Source organism: Delphinus delphis, chromosome 8 (genome assembly GCF_949987515.2).
Source record: "Delphinus delphis chromosome 8, mDelDel1.2, whole genome shotgun sequence".
NCBI lineage: Eukaryota > Metazoa > Chordata > Mammalia > Artiodactyla > Delphinidae > Delphinus > Delphinus delphis.
Genome location: NC_082690.1, coordinates 9527170 through 9547330, shown reverse-complemented (window position 1 = coordinate 9547330; position 20161 = coordinate 9527170). Strand labels below are relative to the sequence as shown.

Below are 20161 nucleotides of genomic sequence, written 5' to 3'. Positions count from 1 at the left end.
TTAGCAATATACTGGGAGATTTCACATAAATATGTGGGTTTCCTGACTCTCTGAAAAAAATTAGGACTTCCCTGGTGGTCCAGTGGTTAAGACTCTGCACTCCCAATGCAGTGGGCCCGGATTTGATCCCTGGTCAGGGAACTAGATCCCACATGCCACAACTAAGAGTTCACATGCCACAGCTAAAGATCCTGCATGCCATAACAAAGATCCCGCGTGCCGCAACTAAGACCTGGTAGAGCCAAATAAATAAATAAATAATTTAAAAAGTTAGAAGATCTGTTCCCACAGAGCAACCCTCAGCTGGAGCTAACAACTGCCCTCTTTAGACAGGTGGGTGCTCCCCACCATGGCCTTACACCCTGCTTGCTCCCTGCCTGCCATTTACACCTGCTTTGCTTGCTCACTGAACACCCCTTCGCAGGCTCCACAGTCACTAGCACAGTAAGGGGCCCGAGCGGAGGCTGAAGGGAATCCTTGTAGTCTATGATCGCTGGCTACAAAATCTGAGACTGAACAAATAAAGCAGGAAGGCTTTGCTGATAGATCCTGCAGCTCCACGAGGACAGCAGAAGCTGCTTCTGAATCTCTATGAGCTAAACCACCATTATGTTCTCTCCAACCACAGGAACTTTCCTGACAGACCAAGAGCTTTATTGTTGGGTAAAAACAGTTCCTGATCACAGATTCTGTGCTTTAGTTCTCCTGGTCCTGAGCTCTCTTCCACTCTGAAGCAGGGAGACTGCCTGCTGGCTTTTCCAGCATGTGGCCAGAGTGTCGACAGACAGACACTAGTCCCCAGTGAGAGCCCTGAAGCAGCTATTTCTTCAGCTCATCACACCTGGCTCTTCTGGAGTCTGTCCCAAGTGAGAAGTTAGCAGAGTCCCTTAAACAGAGAGAAGAATTCAGGGCAAACTGCCCAACTGTCTTCACTGAGCTCCTGAGTGTGTGGCTTCCTCGTCCCCATTTTGATCCCGACTCGGCATCTTTAAGCCCAGACGGCGCAGGGAATGGACAAAATATCGAGGAGGCTTGCAGACCAAGTTGAGTTCCTCCTTCCCGGCCTGCAGGGCAGGCAGAGTCAGCTGGCAGGCATGCAGGTGAAGGGGGATGTGACGGGCCTTGGACTGCCGCAGCCCCAGCTTCTTCAGGATGCAGGCGGACAGCTTCTGTGCAGAGGAAAGAGCTCGTGAGCGCAAGGCCAACAGCTCCAGTGTGCGGGGGCAGAAGACCTCCACTCACGGGGCCCCCTCACTAACTCCCGGAAGACACAGTGATGGACAGCCTGCTTCGGGGCCATTTCTAGGAAGGGTTCAGAGCCCATGTGTGAGAAAACCCACCACACCGGAAGCTCTCCTTGGCCAATTCTCTGGCTTTCCAAGAGAATGGGCTGTAACAGCAAAAAACAAAGTTCCCACCAAGGTTCTTTCGCTGTAGCGTGAAAGCCTGCTTTGAGCCTTCAGAAAGTCTCCTAACTGCTTCTCAATTTCTCCAGAAGCTAGATAACTAGCATGGTACTGTGTCGGAAGACAATCAACACATCTTTGCTGTGACTCACTTCAGGGACTTAACAAGGGGAAAGCATAAGTTCTCCCCCTTATTCTGCTGCATATTGGGTCAGACGTATATTACCTGGGGGGCCAGCCTGTTCCAGTCTGAGTACTTGTGGTCACCAAGGATCGGGCAATCCAATCCAAAAGACAGGTGAACTCGAAGCTGATGTTTTATTCCTTTAAACAAAGAGAGGGAGGAAACTTAGGAGTAGCTATTGAAACAATATCACTGGTGGCATCTGCTTCTAACCATATTAAACCAAAGGACAGTAAAACGGGCAAAGCCCCAACTACAATAAGGTATAAAGAATAATATAACAAACAATAGGCTATTAGGAAATAAACATTATAAATGCTGTTAAGCCTCTAAGTACCCCTCGCCACCACAGTTCCCTTTCCACCACAGATAACCACTGCTATCAACTTGGTGTCTATCATTGCCATGCTTTTGTTTTTAATAATTGTGTTGTATAACACTAAATAGTATTGCTTTGTACATTTATTTTTTTTACTGTGGCAAAATATACATAAAATTTACCATTTTAATCCTTTCTTTTAATATAAATTTATTTATTTATTTTTGGCTACATTGGGTCTTCGCTGCTTCGTTGGGTCTTCTTTCTCTAGTTGCGGCGAGCAGGGGCCACTCTTCGTTGCGGTGCACGGGCTTCTCATTGCGGAGGCTTCTCTCATTACGGAGCACGGGCTCTAGGCGTGTGGGCTTCAGTAGCTGTGGCTCGCAGGCTCAGGAGTTGTGGCTCGCGGGCTCTAGAGCACAGGCTCAGTAGTTGTGGCGCACGGGCTTAGTTGCTCTGTGGCATGTGGGATCTTCCCGGACCAGGGATTGAACCTGTGTCCCCTGCATTGGCAGGCAGATTCTTAACCAATGCACCACCAGGGAAGTCCCATTTTAATTGTTTTTAAGAGTACAGTTCGGTGGCACTGAGTACATTCACACTGTTGTGCAATCACTACTACAGTCCCTCTCCAGAACTTTTCCATTGCCCCCAACTGAAACTCTGTACCCAGTTAACAATAACTCCCCGCCCCCTGCTCTCTCCAGCCCCTGGTAACCATTACTCTACTATCTGTCTCTATGAATTTGCCTACTCTAGGTATCTCATATAAATGGAATCATACAGTATGTGTCCTTTTGTGTTTCATTTAGCATAATGTCGTAACGTTTATCCATGCTGCAGTATGTGTCAGAATTTCCTTCCTTTCTAAGGTTGAATTACATTCCACTGCATGATGTACCACATTCTGTTTTTCCACTTATCTGTTGATGGACATGTAGGTTGTTCCTTTGGGCTACTGTGAATAGTGCTGCTATAAACACCAGTGTACAAATATCTCTTTGAATCCCTGTTTTCAATTCTTCTGCATATATACAGGAAGCAGAATTGCTGAATCATAGGGTAATCCTATGCTTCATTTTTTGAGGAATCAATTTGCAAATTTTTAAATAAACGTAAGCAAATCATTTATTTATTTATTATTTTTTGAAGGGAAGAATTGATCTATTCTATCATTTTAACTGAGTATTTCTCACCCACCCAGGAAACTGATTAAGAGTAGGAGTCTGCCTAAAGCAAACTATTTGTATCCTTCTGCTACCTACTGTTTTTTTTGTTTGTTTGTTTGTTTTTGTGGTACTCGGGCCTCTCACTGCTGTGGCCTCTCCCGTTGCAGAGCACAGGCTCCGGATGTGCAGGCTCAGCGGCCATGGCTCACGGGCCCAGCCGCTCCGCGCCACATGGGATCTTCCCGGACCAGGGCACGAACCCACGTCCCCTGTATCGGCAGGCGGACTCTCAACCACTGCGCCACCAGGGAAGCCCCTACCTACTGTTTTTAACAATCATCCCTATGGAAGCTCCCAGCCTCAGATCAGCACTGGAAGCACACTCTGGTGCAATCCCAGAGCCCCCATAATACCAGCTGCTCAGGGGAGGGGCGGAGCCTGGCACAAGGCCCTGGGTGAAGCTGAGGGGCAGTGGGGCTTCTCCACCCACTGCAGAACACTGGCACCCTCACCGGTAACAGGCTGGAGCTCCAAGAGGGCGGAGGAGAGGGTGCTGCTCAGCACCCGGTACTGAGTCACAGCCAGGTGTGCGTTCCTGCTGGGCCGTACCCTCACCATCTTCCCATTGTCCATGCAGTAGCTCGGGGACAGCGTCATCTGGAGCCAAAGAAATCAGGACACAATTTCGAAGAAAGAGCAGCAAACCCATCCCTCTGGAGGCGCTCACCCACCTTGTGGTGTCGTTCCTGGCCCTGCACCTCCTTCTCAATGATGGGAATGTCCACGACTCCCGCTGAGGGCACCGGGACGCGCATCGTGATGGCCCTGAGGGGACACACACAGACCCTTGCTTAAGCCACAAAGGTGAGTGAGGCTCTCCTTGCATCAGCTACTTAGAGGTTTTAACTCTGGACCTCCTGCACTACTGCAGTCAGTTCTTAAGATCAGAGGGTCCCAAATGATCTCTTGGTATAGTGCTTAGCCTGAGAGTTTGACACTATCCTTATACGCCTATCTTTTTTACAACTAAACTAATATGTGCTGATTGTAGAATATTTGGGGAAAAAACAGAAAAACAAGAAAAAAATTGTATTAATAACACGGTCACTCATCCAGCCTTTAAAAATGAGTATGTACAGCTTAAAGTAAAACTAGGGTAATACAGTTTTGTATCCTGTTTTTCTTTTTTAAATAATAAAAGATGGTAAGTTCGAACTATATATGGAATAAATGAATAAATGAATGAATTGAGTGAAAATTTCACAGGACCGCTCCTGCCTATTTGCCAGGTCAATAAAACAGAGGAACTGTGCTCAGAAAAGTCACAGGAATCCCAACCATAGCTCAGTAAGTCCCTCTTGTTGGAGGTTTCCCTCCATCACACCACAGACAGGCAGAAGACTCTTTAATCTGTCCTTACGTCCATGCCTCTTCCAGTCAGTCAATCAGCTCTCCTGGGTACCTGGTGGCCTAACACAGAATCACTGGCCCAGGAGTCACAAGCCCAGATATAACATTGCACACCCTGGACACCCCACTGCAGATTGGTAGCAGTTTAGGCTGCTATCTGATACATTTTATCATACCTACACTGAGTTGTAACTATGAGTTGACCCTTTCTAATGACCTAACACTACTGCTGTTGTCTGACATTTTACCAAAGGAATGAAATCATGTATACTCATATAATTAATTTTTAATAATTTTTATGTACAGCCATAATTAGGAACCACTATGCCACCAGACTCTAATATTCTAAGCATTAAACCTGTTTCCTATAATTTTTATATGCCCACACGTCTGAGTATAGTGCCTTCTATTACTAGGAGTTCCTGCTCTGTGAACGGATGAATAGATGGAAGGGTGCCTACACCACCTCGACCGCTATCGATGGGCTTCATACCAGTACTTCTTTGTCACCTGACGGGTTCTAAACAACTCTTGGACTTGATGCGCCACGTCTTTTTCCCAAGCCAACACCATTACGCCTGTAGTTTCCTTGTCCAGCCGATGGCACAGATGCAAGGGCTCTGCCTTGTGGCCGTGAAGCATCTTCGCCAGGACAGGCAGTACATCACTGATGCAAAGCCGGACCCCAGGGCCACCTACGAAGGAAAAAGCCAGAGGTTTGAGCGGCCAGGAAAAGATCTCACCAAAGACCTCTACCTGGGACAACAGTCCTTACTGGATTAACAGTAAATGCTTTCTAGAGCCTTATTACTGAATTGTGGTCCAGGGACTAGAAACATATCAGTCTGCCCAGGGAGCTCGCTAGAAAGGAATCTCAGGCCTCCAACCCAGACTAATTAATCAAAATCTGCATTTTAACAAAAGGCCCAAGTGACTCATATGCATATTAAAGTTTAAAAAGCACCATCCTAGAGCATGTGGCTTTCTCCTCAGACCTATGTGTGTGTGTATATATATATAGTTAATCTACTTATGTACTCATACTAAAATTAGCAACCAAAATGATGAGATCTGATATTTCACTATATAAACAAAGGCTTGAGAATTTGCCAAGTAAACCCTAGTGAGAAATGCAAGACCATGAGGCCTTCCTGAGGCATTACAGAAGAGCTGAGAGGCTGGGCTTTGGGGTGAGACATTCCTGGGTTCCATTCTATGGACCCTCACAACTAGCCATTGACCTTGGACAGATTACGTACTCTTTCCAACTTTCAGTTTTCTCATCTATAAAATGTAAATATCTTGATAATAGTTATCTCTTGGGGAACGGAAAGGCAAGCTACTGGAAGCATCAAGAGAGGGAAAAAAACCATACAAAGCACTCGGCAATGTCTGATTTAATTCGTTGTTTTCATGTACAACCTTCTCCATACCTCCCCCCAAAACATTCATTCTTCTAGCTAAAATATGCCTATTCCCCCAGCAAAACCCTTTCCACAAATGCATTTTTTTCTATCAGTCTTTCCTGACTCACCCTAGCTGTCTCTGACTACATTTAACATTTATTCAAAAACATTAGGGTTTCCATTAAGTTGTAGGCACCCTGGGGTTTTGTTAGGTATACACCAACACACGTTATGTCCTCTTTCCCAGTTCTGATGGAAAATAATCTGAAGACAGGAACCACACAGCCTTTGTCCTTCTCTATAGCAATCCTCGGTGGAGGTCTGCACACAGCAAATTCCATAAATCACTGCTGGCTGCCAGATGTTTGGAAGGTGGGGACTGTCTTATTTATCTCTGCGTCCTTACTGGTTCCTCATAGAGGACAGTACCCCACAAAAGTTTAATTACTTTGAAAGCAACGCTTGAGAGAGCCCCCCGAGTAATGTTAGAGTTGCCCCTACGTGTAGCACAAAGCAGCAGCGGCCCGCCTCCCTTCCCCACATGCTGCTTACCATGCACAGGGAGACCGTAGGGCTTATTGATGACCACAAGGTCCTTGTCCTGGTGGATAAGTCCTCGGCTCAGCGCCTTAGCAAGCACGTTGGGGTGGACGCGCTGCAGCTGCTCTGTGAACCGCAGTAGTTCTTGCACTCTCCTTTGAACAGGGTTTGTGGGCACCTGCGGGGAGAGAAGGAGCGACGGTAAATGCCTGGTGGGGAGGACTTTCAGTAAGTCTGGGTGAGAATTTGGGAAGGGAATGCCTGTATTTTTGCATTAGACTCGCCCCGTCCCCGAGTAATTTGAGCGCAGGGGTGGGTGTGTCTCGGCTGCACCCACGTAGCGCTTAGGGCCGGGGTCGGCAGGAGCCAGAGACCCAGCCCACAGGAAGATACCGCACCCTTCTGACCTCTCCCCTCCGCTTTCTCCCCATTCTCCCACCACTAGTCCTCGACATTGATTACTTGACATGTGTCAGAGGACCCTCCCACCTCCCTCCCGGCCTGGGAAACCAGTGAGCGCACTGCCTCTTGGGAGTTGTGGTCTTTCTGGGCTCACCGGCTTCTTCGTCTTTTGTTCCTGTTTCTGGGCTCGAAGCCTCTCCGCTAATCGCTGGGCATCCAGGGGCCGAGAGGCAGCAGCAGCGGAACAAAGTGGCTTTGAGACGAAAGTGAAGAGATCCCCCAGACGCTGCCAGGAACCCCGGACCCAGACGCCAAGCGCACTACAGCTAGGAGCCGCCATCTTGCCGAGCTAAGCCCACGCGCAGAAGACGGACTAGAGCGAGGAGGGAGTAGGTGGGCCCTGAGGGTCACGTGGGGCGGGCGGGGCGGGGTCCCGGGCGAGTCACGTGGGGGCGAGGCGCGCTAAGTGCGGCTGCGTTGGCCGGTAGCTGCAACTGGAGCGGTTGTGTTCGGAGGAGACGTGGTGAGTGTGTGGAGAAGCCGGGTTGGGGCTGGGAAATGCCGGTGCCTCAACGCTTTAACGTTTCCGCGTCCCCAGCGCTTCCGTTCTCGGAGGTCCCTATCTTGGGAAACCGTTTCTCCCTTTAAGAGACGACCCCACTCAAAACCGCCTCCCCGCCCCCGGGAGAAGCGTGCCCCATGAACACTCGCCCCAGAGCCGTCTGAGGCGCCCACCTCGTCCGTTTTGGCAGCCACGTCCCGGGTGCTCGGCCAATCCCTCGAGGGACGCCTCGCGTCCTTTTTTTTTTCCTTACCGCTCGACCTTCGGAGACGCGGGATCTCTGAAGCCTCTCCACCCCTCATCTCCTGATTCCCAACCTCTTTGTTTCACGTTGTAACTAGTCCTTCTCTCCCAGGGGTGATGGGGAGCCCTTCCGTTATCCACGGCTCCATATTTTCTTCCTAGGGAGCACCTTGAGTTTCTTCTGCCTTCTTCAAGAATTCATTTCGTGGCGTCTCCCCCGTCCCTCCCCCCACCGCTTCCAAAGAAAAGACAAAGTACAGAGCAGGAATCTTCCCTTCCCTTTTCCACTTCCTTCGTTTTCTCCATCCCTGGTTTGTAACTTGCTCCAGACCCTCTCCTTCTCTTACAAGGTGCAGTGTTGGGACTCCCATGCCCAAACTGCCAGGGACTTCACTAAGTCAAGACCCTGGGACTTCACTAAGGGGTGGCAAGGAAGAGGAACATCTGGTTGGGATAGTAATGTTAAAAGAACCTGGGGGGCTTCCCTGGTGGCGCAGTGGTTGGGAGTCCGCCTGCTGATGCAGGGGACACGGGTTCATGCCCTGGTCCAGGAAGATCCCACATGACACGGACCGGCTGGGCCCGTGAGCCATGGCCGCTGAGCCTGTGCGTCCGGAGCCTGTGCTCCGCAACGGGCGAGGCCACAACAGTGAGAGGCCCACGTGCCGCAAAAAAAAAAAAAGAACCTGGGAACAGACCTGCCATTTATGAAGAAGAAAGCTGATGCCGAGCCCTGACGAGATCTCAAGAAATTAACGGATCTGTGCTGACGACAGAGGAAACGGTTTTTAAGACTGCTTAGGATGGAGGCTGCCTGAGGAGTTAGAGGAGGTGGTGGAATTAAGTTTGCGTCCTACCCCTCTAAAAGGGATTGGCAGAAGGGAGCCCTGTAGAGCATGAGATAAAGTTGAACAGGTAAGTGGAGCTAGCCTACAGAAGACTTTAACTGGAAGAAGGGTTTGAACTAGATGTGGTAAGTAGGGAGGAGTCTTTGAAGATGCTAGAGCAGGAGAGAGACTCCTTGAAAGTGGAATTCTGGAAATGAATCTGGCATTTGAATGCAGGACAGATTGAAAAGGAGAGGGCTTTGATAACTGGGAAATCAGCTAGGAAGCTGCAATCTTGAGTGCTCAGTAGAAAGGCTGTGCTTCGTTCACTGGTTTTTTTTTTTTTTTTTTTTTGCGGTACGCGGGCCTCTCACTGCTGTGGGCTCTCCCGTTGTGGGGCACAGGCTCCGGACGCGCGGGCTCAGCGGCCATGGCTCACGGGCCCAGCCGCTCCACGGCATGTGGGATCTTCCCGGACCGGGGCATGAACCCGTGTCCCCTGCATTGGCAGGCAGACTCTCAACCACTGCGCCACCAGGGAAGCCCCGTTCACTGGTCTTTTTCCCTACACTGTACTGTCCTTTGAGTGTGAATTGGTTTTGAGTTGTACAGGTCAAGATGTACTATTGACAGCTGCTGTTGAACTGTGAGTGCCTTAAGGACTCATTCATTTTTTTTATCCCCCGCATCTGGTACAGAGTAAATTCACAAATATCCCTTGTGGCTGAAGCACGTCAGAGGCATGGGTTAGGTGTGTCTGAACAGTTTGAATTATCTAATTTCTGTCCATTTTTGACCTAAAGATTGGAGGTAGGAGTACATGTATTTGTAAAGAGGGGGAAAGAAGACCTGTGTATGTTTCTGTAATAAGAGAGGTGGTCGGGGTATAAATGTGAAGAATTCGAAGGGAGATTGAGAAACAGCTTCTCTCCTACTGTTTTTTCCCCCTGCAAATTCCCAGGAAAGACACAGATCTAGAGAAGTTGAGAATTACTACCTTTTACTGATAATGTCCCAGACCCAGGTTCTAATTTCACCAAGCAGTCGCACATCACGTGTTACATAAGTATGTGAAGACTCCTTTCCAGGGACTCTGAAATTTGGACATCAGCACTTAAATTCGTATCGTTACATTAATTACAAGCCTGTTTTAGGTGTAGGACTTTTATGGTTTTGGGGGGGGGCTGGGGAGCCTTTTTCTGCCTTAACCTGTCCTTAATGGCATTCAAGAAGTGACCCCTGTTCCTGCAGAATTGGCCTTTTGTGGCAGGAAACAAAATGAAGAACCAACTCAGATGTCATTGTCAGTGACACAGAGCTTGTGTTCTTGGGTTTCAGGTTAACCCAAGGCACACACTATAGTGCCTAGGCATAAAAACACTGGTCTCTTTTTTTCTGGAGAAGGAACTTTTAGGTTTTTCTTGTTGAAACTTTGTAAGAGAACTTTGAAGAATTCAGAGTTTTTGTTTGCTTGGTATCACAGTACAGCTTTAGCCAATGTGGGTACAGAAGTTTGGTTCCTTAATGTTTATCCTTTGAGTCTGGCCACTTGTTGATTTGAAATAGAGTTGCTCTCAGTACACAAGAATTTATGTAAAGATATATATTACCTCCTTTCTCTTCCTCATTCAGGTAATCCTGTTTTAGATAGCGCATTTTTCCACTTCTGCACTAATCTCATACTCTCTTTTTGGTTGGGGACTCTTCTTATCTGGACTGTTTTCTCAGTATAAGGAGGGAAATTCTATTAGTGGTGTCTTCATTCTTACAGAGTACGAACGTGGCTTATCTACCTAGATCTTGATATATCATAATATGTGCCCCCCCATAACCATATAAAGAAGAACTTGATAATTTGTTTTTAAGGATATTTTCTAACCTGTGCAAGAACAACAAAGCCTTCTTTTTATTTCATAAATACAAACAGGGACTAATAAAAGAACTTGTGTCTAAATATCCCAAATTTAAGGTTAATTAGTGGCATGAGGTTAAATTCTGGTTCCTTGAACAGCGATTTGCTAGTTGCAGATTAACCAGCGATTCAGTTTCCCTGAGGAGCAGGAAGTACTTGGATATTGTTTTATGGTTTTAGAGAGATTCAAAGAAGCAATTAGCAGTTCTCTGGAGGTGCCCTGGAAAGAGCAGTTGCCGGCAGCTGGGAGATCTGGGGACTGGTCCCAGTTCAGCTGCTGTGAACTTGAGCGAGTAATTTGGGCTTCAGTTATTTGTCTTTTAAAAGAAGATCCTTACTAGCTCTAAGCTTCTATCAAGATTTTCCACTGACACTTAAGTGCTTCTCTTTCTTAACAAGTGGAATTTATTTCAGACTTACCTTGAGTACATTTAGCATTGGCACAGAGAACCAGGATTTTAATCCTGTCCCCACAATTTAACCTTATGCCACTGAGCTAACATTTATGTTTGGAGGTTACTTCATTGAGTGCTGCTGGAATACACCTTCAGATTTCCTAGGTGGGTTGTGGAAAGGAGTGCAGGTAGAAAAAAAAATTAGAAAACAATGGTATTGACCTATACCATGTGTGTTCGTTCTTTTTTCCATGCCAGCATTTCAAAGAGATTCCATCGTACTGTTGCCCCTTGTTTCACTTTTTTTCAGCTTTTGAGCAATGTCAGGGCAGGTCTAGCTTTAACACTGCTTCCCAAACTTTTTTCATACTGTGACACACATGGAAATTATTGTTGTGTCACTGAGGAAAACTGGCGGTGACCCACAGAAGACAGCTGGCCTGTGATCTGTGGCTGTCCCATCCCCACCTGGCCATACACTGGCGAGGGGATCCCTGTCCTGTGGCCCATGTGACCATTAGGAAGGTCAGCATTACACATTCAAAGTCTTTGTCCCAAACTCTGCCTAACTATCAAGAGGAACTGTATCACTAGTTAGTCTTTTTTTTTTTTTTTAAACCAAAGCATGTTATATATTAATTATCCCTTGAAATGTAACCCATTTTTACCTGACCATATCTGGTTTGGGGGATTAATTTCTTTTTTAAATTATTATTATTTATGTTTCAGTTGTACAGCATTATAATTCAACATTTATACACGCTACAAAGTGATCACCGCCACAAGTCTAGTTACCATAATTATTTTTCTTAAGTCTGTGTCTAATCTGTTTTGCCCTTATGTACCTTTATGCTCTTGGCTAGTTTAATATTTAAAGACCATACTTGTCCTTAAAAAGTGGCCTTTTTTTAAAGTGTGTGAATGGTAGTTAACTGATAAAGGGCTGGGAAATGCTTTCGTCATGATGCTTTGACCTCATTAGATTATGGGCAGACTTGCTCTGCCTATTTTTAGAAGATAGGGAATTTCTTTTTTCTGGGGGGGGAATTTCTTTAAGTAGCTTATTTTATGTTTTCCATTATAAAAGTAATATAGAAAATGTGAAAATACAAAAAGTAGAGTGAGGGAAAATCATTCATATTTCTGTTTCCCAAATACTGTTAAAATAACATGGTTTTTCTCATCTTTTTCTCTTTTTTTTGTGCATTCTTTCTGAATTGTGGAAATTTTCAAACGTTTACATGATAGAGAAAACTCTAATAAACCCCATGTACCCATGAGCCAGCTTCTGATACATCCAGCCAACACAGGGCCAGTCTTGTTCTACACCCCAAACTCCCAAATGGTTTTGAATCAAATCCCAGAAATAATCGTTTCATCTGTAAACACTTCAGTATGTATCTGTCAAAGATAAGAACTAGTTTTCAGCGTAACCTCAATACCATCATCACACCTTAAAAAATATATTCCTGGTATCACCAAGCAACCAGTCAGTGTACAGATTTTCCTGTTGGTCTCACTTTCTGACACTTCATTTGTTTGAATCATCAGGTTGAAAGAAGGGTCCACACATCATGTGTACACTTTTAATTAGACTAAAACCATATGGGCATTCAGAAGAGATAATGTGGACTGTAAACCTTGGAGATGCTAAGAGCTTGCACTTCAGAGTCATGTAGGCTGGGTTTCAGATCCAGCTCTGCCACTTGCTAGCTGTGTGACCTTGTGCAAGTTACTTAATCTCTCTCACTTTAGTTTTTTTTATCCTGTAAAATGGGAAGAATGTCTACCCTAAGACCACCATGAGGATCGAGTGAGTTAATGCTGGTTAAAGCTCTGTAGAGCCCCATACGTAGTTAATGCTCAATAAATACTAGCCCTGTCCAGCACCTAGTATAGCATCAGTGCATAGATTTGTGGAATAAAAATACAGTAAGAGTCAAGAGCTATGGAATTTGGTTTCATTCTGCCATTTAGGGGAATCACTTCAAAGTTTTGTACCCTAAATTTCTCGTCCAAAAAGGGGGGTGGAGTAAACAACCTGATGATCGCTGAAATTCCAGTGCTTGCAGGAAATGAGTATTTTAGAAACAGCATGAGCTTCAAAAACAGACTGGGATTTGCATCATGCTTTGTTATTTACAAGAATTTAATCTTCTCAGCCTCAGTTTCTTCATATGTGCGATGGAACCAATAATACCTACCTGATAAGATTGTTGTGATGAGCAGCAAGATAAGTATATCTGGTTCCTACTGTGTAGTACGTACTCACATTATTAGTCAGCATTTTATGATTATAAAACAAGAATGTTACATTCTTGTAACATTTAAGAGCATTTTCAACATATTAAAGAGCTATGTATTTTGTAGCATTTATATAAATGAAGATGACCAAGTATCTTATGGGAAAAGGAATATGCACTGGAAGGGTGAACGTAGAAACTGTTTCCAGAACATGGACAATGGAAAATTGAGGGATTATTCAACCATGTTGATAAAAGAGGATATGAGGATCCCTAGAGAAATTCAAGAAGGTCTTTGCAACAGATAGTTGGTTAAGTTGAATAAACCTATTTTCTGTAGCATTTGAAAATTTCATCAGTAAGTTAAAGATGTGGCTTTTTTTAATTGAAATATAGTTTGCATACAGTGGTATGTTAGTTTCAGGTGTGCTAACATGGTGATTTGATATTTGCATACTTTATGAAATGATCACTGCATTAAGTCTAGTTACCCATCTGTCCCCATACAAAGTTATTAGAATATTATTGACCATATTCCTTATGCTGTATGTTACATCCCTGTGGCTTATTTATTTTATAACTCTTCGTACCCTTCACCTATTTCTCCCCCACCTCCAGCCCCCTTCCCCTCTGGCAACCACCTGTTCTCTGTGTCTGTGAGTCTGTTTTCATTTTGTTTTGTTTTTTTAGATTGCACATGTAAGTGAGATCATATGGTATCTGTCTTTCTCTGATTTATTTACTTAGCATAATACTCTCTAGATCCATCCATGTTATCATAAGTGGCATGATTTCTTTTTTGTTATGGCTGAGTAATATTCCTGTGTGTGTGTGTGTGTGTGTGTGTGTGTGTATGTATGTGTGTGTATCTTCTTTATCCATTCATCTATCGGTGGACACTTAGTTTGCTTCCGTATTTTGGCTATTGTAAATAATGCTGCAGTGAACACTGGTGTGCATGTGTCTTTTCGAATTCGTGTTTTTTCTTTGGGTAAATACCCAGAAGTGAAATCACTGGATCATATGGCAATTCTGTTTTTAATTTTTTGAGGAACCTCTGTACAATATTCTGTAATAATAGATGCACCAGTCTACAATCCTACCAACAGTGCACGAGAGTTCCCTTTTCTCTCATTCTCACCATAAAGACACTTGCTACTTCTTGTCTTTTTGATGATAGCCGTTCTGACAGGTGTGAGATGGAATATCATTGTGGTTTTGATTTACATTTCCCTGATGATTAGTGATGTTGAGCATCTGTTCATGTGCCTGTTGTCCATTTGTATATCTTCTTGGAAGAATGTCTATTCAGGTCCTTTGCCCATTTTTTAATCAGGTTGTTTGGGTTTTTTTGACGTTGTGTTGTATGAATTCTTTGTATATTTTGGGTATTAACCCCTTACCTGATGTTGTTTGCAAATGTCTTCTCCTATTCATAGGCTGCCTTTTGTTTTGTTGATAGTTTCCTTCACTGTGCAAAGGCTGTTTTTAGTTTGATGTACTGTAGTTCCATTTGTTTATTTTGCTTTTGTTTCCCTTGCCTGAGGAGACAGATCCAAAATAAATTGCTAAGACCAAAAGAGTGCACTGCCTATGTTTTCTTCTAGGAGCTTTTGGTTTCAGGTCTTACATTTAACTCTTTAATCCATTTTGAGTTTATTTTTGTATATGGCGTAATAAAACTGAAAGTGGCCCACTTTCAGTCTTTTGCAGGTGGCGGTCCAGTTTTCCCCACACATTTATTGACAAGACTGTCTTTTCCCCATTGTGTATTCTTACCTTCTTTGTCATAGATTAATTGACCATATAAAAAGATGTGGATTGGGTGTGTGTGTGTGTGTGTGTATTAATTGTTAGTGATTGGAATATGCTGTGTTTGCTCTAATGATATTGTTGGTTTAATGAAAATGACTTACACTAGCTGTTATAAAGAGAGCTGCACTGTTAACTGACTCAGAAAACCAAATCCACTCTGAGTTTACTGACCCCAAAGTACTAGTCAGCATTTCCCCAACTTGCTTGATGATAAGAATCACCTGAGGTACGCTTAAAGCTACAGATCACTCCTCTAGAAATTTTGATTCCGTGAATGCTGAGTTAGGGCCCAGGAATCAGTCTCCCTCCCTCCCGCCCGCCCAGCAGACACTCCTGTATTTATACCTCTGCCCAATGTCATCCACCGTTGGTTGAGCCAGGTGATCCTGCGTTGCCGTTCCATGTGTGTAGGCTCACCTTTGCTTGGTTATTTCACTTACCTATGTTAATTTTTTTCCAAATGCACTAATGTATTAATCACATTCATAGCAGTAACATTATCTCTGGGCTCAAATGTATCACTTCCATTTTTTATTGGAGCCCTGCATCACCTTCCTCCTCCCTTTGCTGCTTCCTGTCAGTATCATGCAGGAACTGACCTTTACTCTCCTCCTGGGCTGGCCCCCATGCCGTCCCATTTCTTGGCTCACATCTTACATCCTAAGAAGTATCTGAAAGACTTTATTTTGCCCACAAACTTGTTTGATAGTTTGGAAGTGTAATCGAGTCCCAGGTTAGAAATAATTTTCCCTCAGAGTTTTGAAGGCCTCGTTGTACTTCCCGGTATCTGTAAGTGCCCTGGAGGTGTGGTGGTTCACACCTTTTCTACGAAACCTTGCTTTGTTGGTTTGGTTTCTCTTCTCTCCCTCACTGGAAGTTTGAAGATACTCTCTCTATCCCTGGTGGTCTGGAGTTTCACGATGATGTGCCCTGGTGCAGGTATTCATCATTGACTATTCCGAGTGCTCTGTGGACCCTTTCATTCTGGAAATTCATGTCCTTCAATCCGGGGACATTTTCTTCTATGATTCCTGTGATTTTTCTCCCGATCTTTTCTTTTCCTTTGATCATTTTTCATAATATCCATTCTTGTCATATGGATATGACAGCTTTAATGAGAGCCCATTATAGTTTTCAGTTTCCTGCTCTCCACATTGGAGCAGGTTTGAGATCTATTGCCAGAATGAATGTGATAAGAACTTAGCGTTTCACCACAGCTCTCTAGACCCCACTAAGGCATGTCCACGGGGACCTGGAGGGTCCAGCCCTCTGCTCACTTCCGGTTCCATCACCCCAACTCGCCCACTGGCCTCAGTCACTAGAAATGCACTGCTTCTCTCTTTCTTCTGCTCTAGAAACATGCTCTGCTGCTCTTTGGGTGAATCCACAAGTACTTAGTATTTTAAAAAGTTAATTTTACTAAGACACTAAGGTAAATGAAGGAAGAAAAGTTAGGAAAAAAAAAAAACCCGAAGGGGATTTACGTATAAGAAAACGTGTGGTGTAAAAGCAGGGGCAAACTCTTAAGAATACAGTTTTTTGAATTGATGTCAGCATGAAACCAGGATGCTTACACTTGCTCCAAGAGTTCCTCCTGAAAGCTGCTTTTCTTCACAGAACCAAATGGGATCGCTTGTTCTTTCTACTTCGCTGTACCCTAAACTTATTCCCGGGTGCCTACATGCAACCTGTTCGTTTTCTCAGAAAACAGAAGTGCCTTCCCCCACTCCCTCCGCCCCCATGCATTGTCCCCACCTCGGGGCCCAGGCCATCCAGCCCTCTTGTCTCTCCCTGTGACTCCTCAGTCTTGCATTGACCTCCTTCGCTCTTTATTAAAGTATGTTTTTAGGTCTCCCTAACCTGTTTTTCTCTCATCTATCTTTTTTTCTTAATTATTTTCACTGGCCACTTTTTAAGACTGATGCTGCCTGCTCTGCAAAGCAATGCTTTTAAAGCTGTTTCTTCTATCAGCCTAGTCTTTCTAGATCTGGTGGGCCTCTGTGGCAGATAATAACCTCTTTTTGGAGCTTTCAGGTTCTTGTTTCAGGTCTAAACAGTGCTTTCATCCCTCAGTTCATTTACAGATCAAAGAGAATATTTTTCAGTTAATTTTTTATTAGGAAGAAATCCAAATACCCTGAACGGAATATCAGCTAGTTTACAGTTACAAGCTTAGCCACTTTCCTACGTTCCCACTGGTCCATCATTCTCTTGTTCTTAAGGGATTACTGAGATTGATCCAGGGAAGGTACTTGCAAGAACTTTCCTAAAGTAGATGACAGTTCTTTCAAAATCAATAAATACTTGTGTTAGTGCTTGAGACAGAAAGAAGGAAATAATCACCTGTAATCCTATCTCCCAGAGATTATTTCTGCCATTCAGAGACCTCCAACACATGATTAGGAGCAGGTTTTTGAACTGTGTTTTGATCTTTAAGTTTGAAATAGGACTGTCTAAAAGTATGTTTGAGTTTTGAAGGGCTGTAATGAAACTTCTGAGTAGGTATCTCATGGGTCTGAAACACAGGAGAGATCTGAGCTGAAGATACAAATTTGGGAGTCATTAGCATTTAGTTGGCCTCGTTGGAGGCCAAACCATCGGAGTAAGTGGGGTAGGGAGAGTAGGGAGTAGGTAAAGTGGTTAAACTGGAGAGCCTCAGATGGTGCCATGAAGACAGTCCACATTCAGGGAATGGGCAGAGGAAGAAGGGTTGGGAGGAAGGCCAGGAAAACACAGTATCCAGGGGAGATGAGAATGGAATTAAGTGTCAGATGCTTCCAAGAGGTAAAGGAAAATAAGTCTCAACTATTTCATTGAATTTTGCCATATTGGTAAGTATATGTTTACAGTTCCGTTGCCCCTAAAAGATGGAGAATTTTCAGGGGTTTGGCCCTTAAGGGTATGACGTTAGTCATCTTTGGTGAGACAGTATTGAGTTGTGTCTCTACAACGTGGGCTCTGGCATCAGCATCCCGTATCTACTGTGTGATAAATAGCCGTGTGACCGCTAGCGAGTTACTTAATGTCTCTGTGCCTCCGTTATCTGTGGTATCTGTGACATGTGATGGTGATGGTGTCTGCTTCATAGAGGAGTGAACGTTGTAAAGTGCAGAAAAGTGCCTGGCTCACTGTAAACACTACATGGTGTTTGTTGGAGGTGAACTGGATGCGGTAATAGTATCACTTTTAGCCCAATGCCTGGCATTTAACAGGTATTTTAACATGAAAATTCAACAACTTGTGACTGCAAAGCAGTGGATTTGCTGTGGCTAGTACAGTTCCAGTCATTTTAAACTCTACCAGCATATACAGAATATAATCGTGCCAGGCCAGAGGAAGAACTCAGGGGACTGAGAATTCGCTGCATGTAGCTTTTAAACTGTGTAAAACTCAGATAGGAACTTGAACCCACATGCCGAGACTTGAACCCAGCCTAAATCCTGATTGGGACTGAACCCAGCCAAAACCCACAGTCTTCCAACTGAGATCACACACCTGCTTTCAGGACTTACTGAAGTTCAGGTTCTTGATGTCTCATTGCAGAAAGAATTCAGTGAGAGAGAAAGTGATAGGTAAGTAGTGGATTTATTTAGAGAGAAACACACTACACAGAGTGTGGGCCATCTCAGAAGGTGAGAAAGGCACCAGGGTGTGGGGCTGTCAGTTTTTATAGGGGTGGGTGATTTCATAGGCTAATGAGTGGGAGGAGTATTCCAGCTATTTAGGGAAGGGGCGGGGATTTCCAGGAATGGGGCCAGTGCCCACTTTTTGATCCTTATGGATCCTTGGAACTGTCATGGCGCCTGTGGGTGTGTCATTTAGCTTGCTGATGTGTTACAGTGAGTGTATACTGAGGCTCAAGGTGTAGTGGAAGTCGACTTGTCTGCCATCTTGGACCATTTGGTTCTAATCAGTTTATGTCATGTCCTCAGGCTATGTTATTCTTTCAAGGGTTGTGCCTGCCCCTTTCCCTCCTGTTTCACTGGCAGAGTATAGCGCTCTAAACAAAGACTGTGTGAGCCGGGAAGGTGTGTGATGTGTTCTGTGTGGGTGAGGCTGAGGGCTGGAAGGGATGTTGCCAAGAGGACTGGAGAGGCCGGGCCAGGTCTTGCAGGCAGGATGAGGAGTTTTGTATTATTAAACCCAGAGAAGCCTTGAGTGATTTTAAACCATGACTTGATCCAATTTGTGTTTTGAAATCCCTTTTGCTGCTACAAAAGACTTTCTTCCTCTCTAGTTGTAAAACACTTAGGATAGATTTAATATATTAAATAAAAGAAACCGATTTCTTAGCCCTAAATACTAAGGTCTTTGAGTTGTTTGCCAGAAAGAGTTCCTGCGTTAAGAATCTACATCAGTTTACATCTTAGATATCAGAAACTTGAGTTATAAAAATAAAATGATTTACATCTAAAATTTTTCATTTAGTGTCAGAGGGATAGTCTTAAAACTTTTAAGTCTGAAATCCTTCTTCTGCCTGCTGGAATCAGATTACCTTCACTCCCTGTTGTGACTGTTGGTGTATCTGAAAAGTGATAGCCTGAATGTTGATTTACTGTGCACGCAATTTTCACAGGAATTTGTCTTTTCCCATTTGTTCCATTTTAAAAAGAAATGGCCTTTTATGGTCCTAGTTGCATTAAAAGCAGTCACAGGGTGTTTCTTTTAATTAGAAATGCATTCTCTGTTGCACGATAAATTGCTTTCTTGTAATTCTGATCATGAGCAACATCTTAGATTTCAGTTACTTCATTTCAGTAAGTATTTGCGTGCCTACTCTGTGCCAGGCACCGTTTAGCATCTCGGGCTGCATTGTGAACTAAACAAAGATCCCTACCTTTGAGGAGTTTATATTCCAGTGGGAGGAGGCAGATGGCAAATAATAAGCATAATTAATATCTTTATTATACTACTAATAAATATAACTAGTATACTGGGGGTGGTATGTGCTATGAAATTAAAAGTAGAGCAGTTGATGCAGTGAGTGAGGAGCCTGCAGCTTCAGATATGGTGGTCAGGATAGCATCATTGAGAAGGTCTGACTTGAGCAAAGGATTGGAAACTTGTGCGGATTTGCAGGGGGCGGGGTGGGGGGGGAGGTGGTGAAGATCCAGCAGAAGGAACAGTCATACAAAGAAAGGCCCCAAGGCCAGAGTGCTCCAGGCCTGTTTGAGGAACAGTAAAGAAGCCAGCAGGTCTAGAGGGAGGGAGGGAGTTCCTCAGCCTTTTAGGAACAGACTTCTCAGTCAAATTCAAAAGTTCATAAGCCAAAATAAGTGAATAAATTAGGGAAAGAATTTTCATTCTGTGAATGCTCTGCAGGTGGTA

General features: G+C 44.3%; 2 protein-coding genes across 4 annotated transcripts in view; one reads left to right on the top strand and one right to left on the bottom strand.

The window, feature by feature from the left end:
* Positions 1 to 393: 393 nt before the first annotated feature.
* RPUSD4 (RNA pseudouridine synthase D4) lies at positions 394 to 7184 on the bottom strand. The gene is made up of 7 exons (XM_060017100.1): positions 6991 to 7184; positions 6447 to 6612; positions 4982 to 5183; positions 3810 to 3903; positions 3591 to 3735; positions 1633 to 1730; positions 394 to 1169 (listed from the first exon to the last, which is right to left on the bottom strand). The coding sequence occupies exons 1-7, from the start codon at positions 7174 to 7176 to the stop codon at positions 930 to 932; spliced, it is 1131 nt and encodes a 376-aa protein (XP_059873083.1). The 5' UTR covers positions 7177 to 7184; the 3' UTR covers positions 394 to 929.
* Positions 7185 to 7307: 123 nt separating this feature from the next.
* The window catches only part of FAM118B (family with sequence similarity 118 member B), a 46379-nt gene continuing 33525 nt past the window's right edge, over positions 7308 to 20161 (top strand). For all 3 annotated transcript variants that reach the window (XM_060017704.1, XM_060017702.1, XM_060017703.1), the window contains exon 1: positions 7308 to 7359. The gene's annotated coding sequence lies outside the window, so the exon portion shown is untranslated. The remainder of the gene's footprint in view (positions 7360 to 20161) is intronic.

Coding starts and splice junctions, on each gene's coding strand:
- RPUSD4 (XM_060017100.1), bottom strand. CDS start 7,176: ATGGCGGCTCCTAGCTGTAGTGCGCTTGGCGTCTGGGTCCGGGGTTCC. Junction 3,904..4,981: donor CAGGTGACAAAGAAGTACTG/GTATGAAGCCCA, acceptor GTGTCCCCTCAG/GGCCATCACGATGCGCGTCC. Junction 3,736..3,809: donor GCCAGGAACGACACCACAAG/GTGGGTGAGCGC, acceptor CTTTGGCTCCAG/ATGACGCTGTCCCCGAGCTA.